The 2,609-nt window shown below is 53.2% G+C and overlaps 1 protein-coding gene across 1 annotated transcript in view; it reads left to right on the forward strand.

Moving 5' to 3' along the window:
- STOML2 (stomatin like 2) overlaps positions 1 to 2,609 on the forward strand; it is a 26,368-nt gene that overhangs the window by 2,730 nt on the left and 21,029 nt on the right. The window contains exons 4-7 of the mRNA XM_008643000.2: positions 97 to 198; positions 827 to 961; positions 2,074 to 2,218; positions 2,503 to 2,582. Of these exons, the coding sequence (XP_008641222.2) occupies positions 97 to 198; positions 827 to 961; positions 2,074 to 2,218; positions 2,503 to 2,582 (462 nt within the window). The remainder of the gene's footprint in view (positions 1 to 96; positions 199 to 826; positions 962 to 2,073; positions 2,219 to 2,502; positions 2,583 to 2,609) is intronic.

A 2,609-nucleotide genomic window follows, 5' to 3' on the forward strand; every position in this document is an offset into this window, starting at 1 on the left:
AGGTTTCTTGCTTTAGTGCTGTGTTTGTCTCTTCTGCCTTGTTCAGGGTCCCTCTTGGCACCCCTATCCACTCTGTTTTGTGCTTCTGCTCTTCAGGCCAGCTATGGGGTGGAAGATCCTGAGTATGCAGTGACCCAGCTGGCCCAGACCACCATGAGATCTGAACTTGGCAAACTCTCCCTTGACAGAGTCTTTCGGGTGAGCTGGAGAGGTGAATCATGGAGCTGCCAGTGTCTCTCAAAACCCCAGGACAGCCTGCATGCCCAGGCTGATGTGCTTAACAACAAAATGCCCTTTGCTTAGAGGACTTATGGCTTCTGTTTCAGTTGACCTATTGGTGAATCCTTGGAGATGGGTCTTGTTTCGGTTGTTTTTGTAACAGGAGCTATCTTTTGCCCTGCCCTGGGTTATTTGGAAGGGGTGATGGGTGGCATGTGCCCAGACCCAGCTGGTGCAGCCATGTTTCTCTTAAGTCACTGACTCTTTGCTCAGCCCCAGTGATGAATATCCCTGACCTGGGTGATGGGGTGCTGTAATCCTTGTAACTGCATTTGCTGGGAAGAAACTGGAATTGTTGACATTCTGTTGTATCCAGAGGTATGCCAGATGTTGTATCCCAGCAGCTTCAGTGTGGGGCACTGCCCTCCCTAGGAGGTGGTGACCCCTTCAAGAGCTGCAGGAAGCACCTGGCCCTGCCTGAAACCTGTGGAGATGGGTTTTTCTGGCAGACCTTGGCCTGTGAGGGAGGTGTCTGTTTTCCTCCTGACACCTCTCTTGTGCTCAGCACCTCTTCTCTGCTCTCTGCTGTTTCTTTTGTACCTCCCAGGAGCGGGAGTCCCTCAACGCCAGCATCGTGGATGCCATCAACCAGGCTTCAGACTGCTGGGGCATCCGGTGTCTGCGCTATGAGATAAAGGACATCCACGTGCCCCCACGCGTGAAGGAATCCATGCAGATGCAGGTGAGGCTCTCTGGGAGGGAGGTCTGGAACAAGAGGGAAGCCTCCTCTTCCTCACTGCATCACAGAGTCACAGAATCAGTGAGGTTGGAAAAGACTTCAGATCAAGTCCAACCTGTGACCAAACAGTACCTTGTCAACCAGACCATAGCACCAAAGTGCCATCTCCAGTCTTTGCTTAAAAACCTCCATGAACAGTGTCTCTAGCACCTCTCTGGTAGCCCGTTCCAATGTCTAATCACCCTTTCTGAGAATAAGTTCTTCCTAATATCCAACCTAAACCTCCCGTGGTGTTACTTAAGACTATGTCCTGTCATCCTGTTGCTGATTGCCTGGGAGCAGCCCCCATGTGACTACAACCTCCTTTCAGGTAATTGTAGAGAGTGATAAGGTCACCCGAGTCTCCTCTTGTAAACAACCCAGCTCTCTCAAGGGCTCCTCATCAGTCTTGCGCTCCAGATCCTTCCCCAGCTCCATTGCCCTTCTCTGGATGCTCCAGCACCTCAAATATCCCTCTTGAATTGAGGTGCCCAGAACTTGACACAGGACTTGAGGCATGACCTCACCAGTGCTGAGTACAAGGGGAGGATCACTTCCCTCATCCTGCTGGCCACACTATTGTTGATACAGGCTATGGTTCATTATTGTTACCTGTGCAGAGTGGGCAGCACCCACCCCTTACCTCAGGAGGGCACTTTGGCTGGAGACATAAAGCTACTGAATAAATATATCCTGTCATAATTTTTGTGGTGATGACCCCTGCCTGCTACATACACACCATGCCAGCTCCCTTTAAAATCCCTCCTGGGCTCTGTGGGGAAGCAAATCCCAGAGCTGAAGGTCTCCCCTTGAGGAAAGCTGGACACCAGATCTCTGGGCTGGAAGGGGAGGAGGGGAAAGCAGCTGTCCATGTAGGTGTGGACAGGGCTGGGAAGGGCTGCGTGACGTGAGGAGCAGAACCAGCCCTTGCCAGGACCACACAGTGTTCTGTAGCTGCATTCTCATGCTTTGTAAGCCATGCTTCCCCCAGCAGGACAGAGGAGCATGTCCTTGCCCCACAAATGGGATTTCCCCAGCACAGCCATGGCAGGCTGGTGTCTGAGCTGTGCTTGCAGGTGGAGGCAGAGCGACGGAAGCGGGCAACAGTGCTGGAGTCAGAGGGGACGAGGGAGTCAGCTATCAACGTGGCTGAAGGCCAGAAGCAGGCCCAGATCTTGGCATCAGAAGCTGAGAAGGCTGAACAAATCAACAAAGCTGCTGGTAATGCCTTGGGCTAGAACATGTGGGCATCTGTAGCCCTTTGGACTGAGAGGTGGTGCTGCTGGGGAGAAACTGCATCACTGTGGGCCAGGCTTCCAGCTCATGTTGCTGCCCCGCCCCAGCCGCCAGCAGCAGCAGGAGGCATGTGCCAGTGTTGCTGTTGGGGAAGAGACAGCCATGCATGCATGAAATTGTCCTGATTCGCTCCCTGAAGTGGTTGGGATTCAGTCCTTGTAAGTGCTTTGTCGTGATTCTGATGTGCTCCCTGCTGTGGTTTGTTGTAGGAGAAGCCAATGCCATGCTGGTCAAGGCTAGGGCCAAGGCAGAGGCAATTCAGCTCCTGGCAGCTGCTCTGGCACAGCAGGTGAGTGATGGCTGCTTGGACCAGCCC

The sequence above is a fragment of the Corvus brachyrhynchos genome, unplaced genomic scaffold, assembly GCF_000691975.1.
Source record: "Corvus brachyrhynchos isolate BGI_N302 unplaced genomic scaffold, ASM69197v1 scaffold139, whole genome shotgun sequence".
Classification (NCBI taxonomy): domain Eukaryota; kingdom Metazoa; phylum Chordata; class Aves; order Passeriformes; family Corvidae; genus Corvus; species Corvus brachyrhynchos.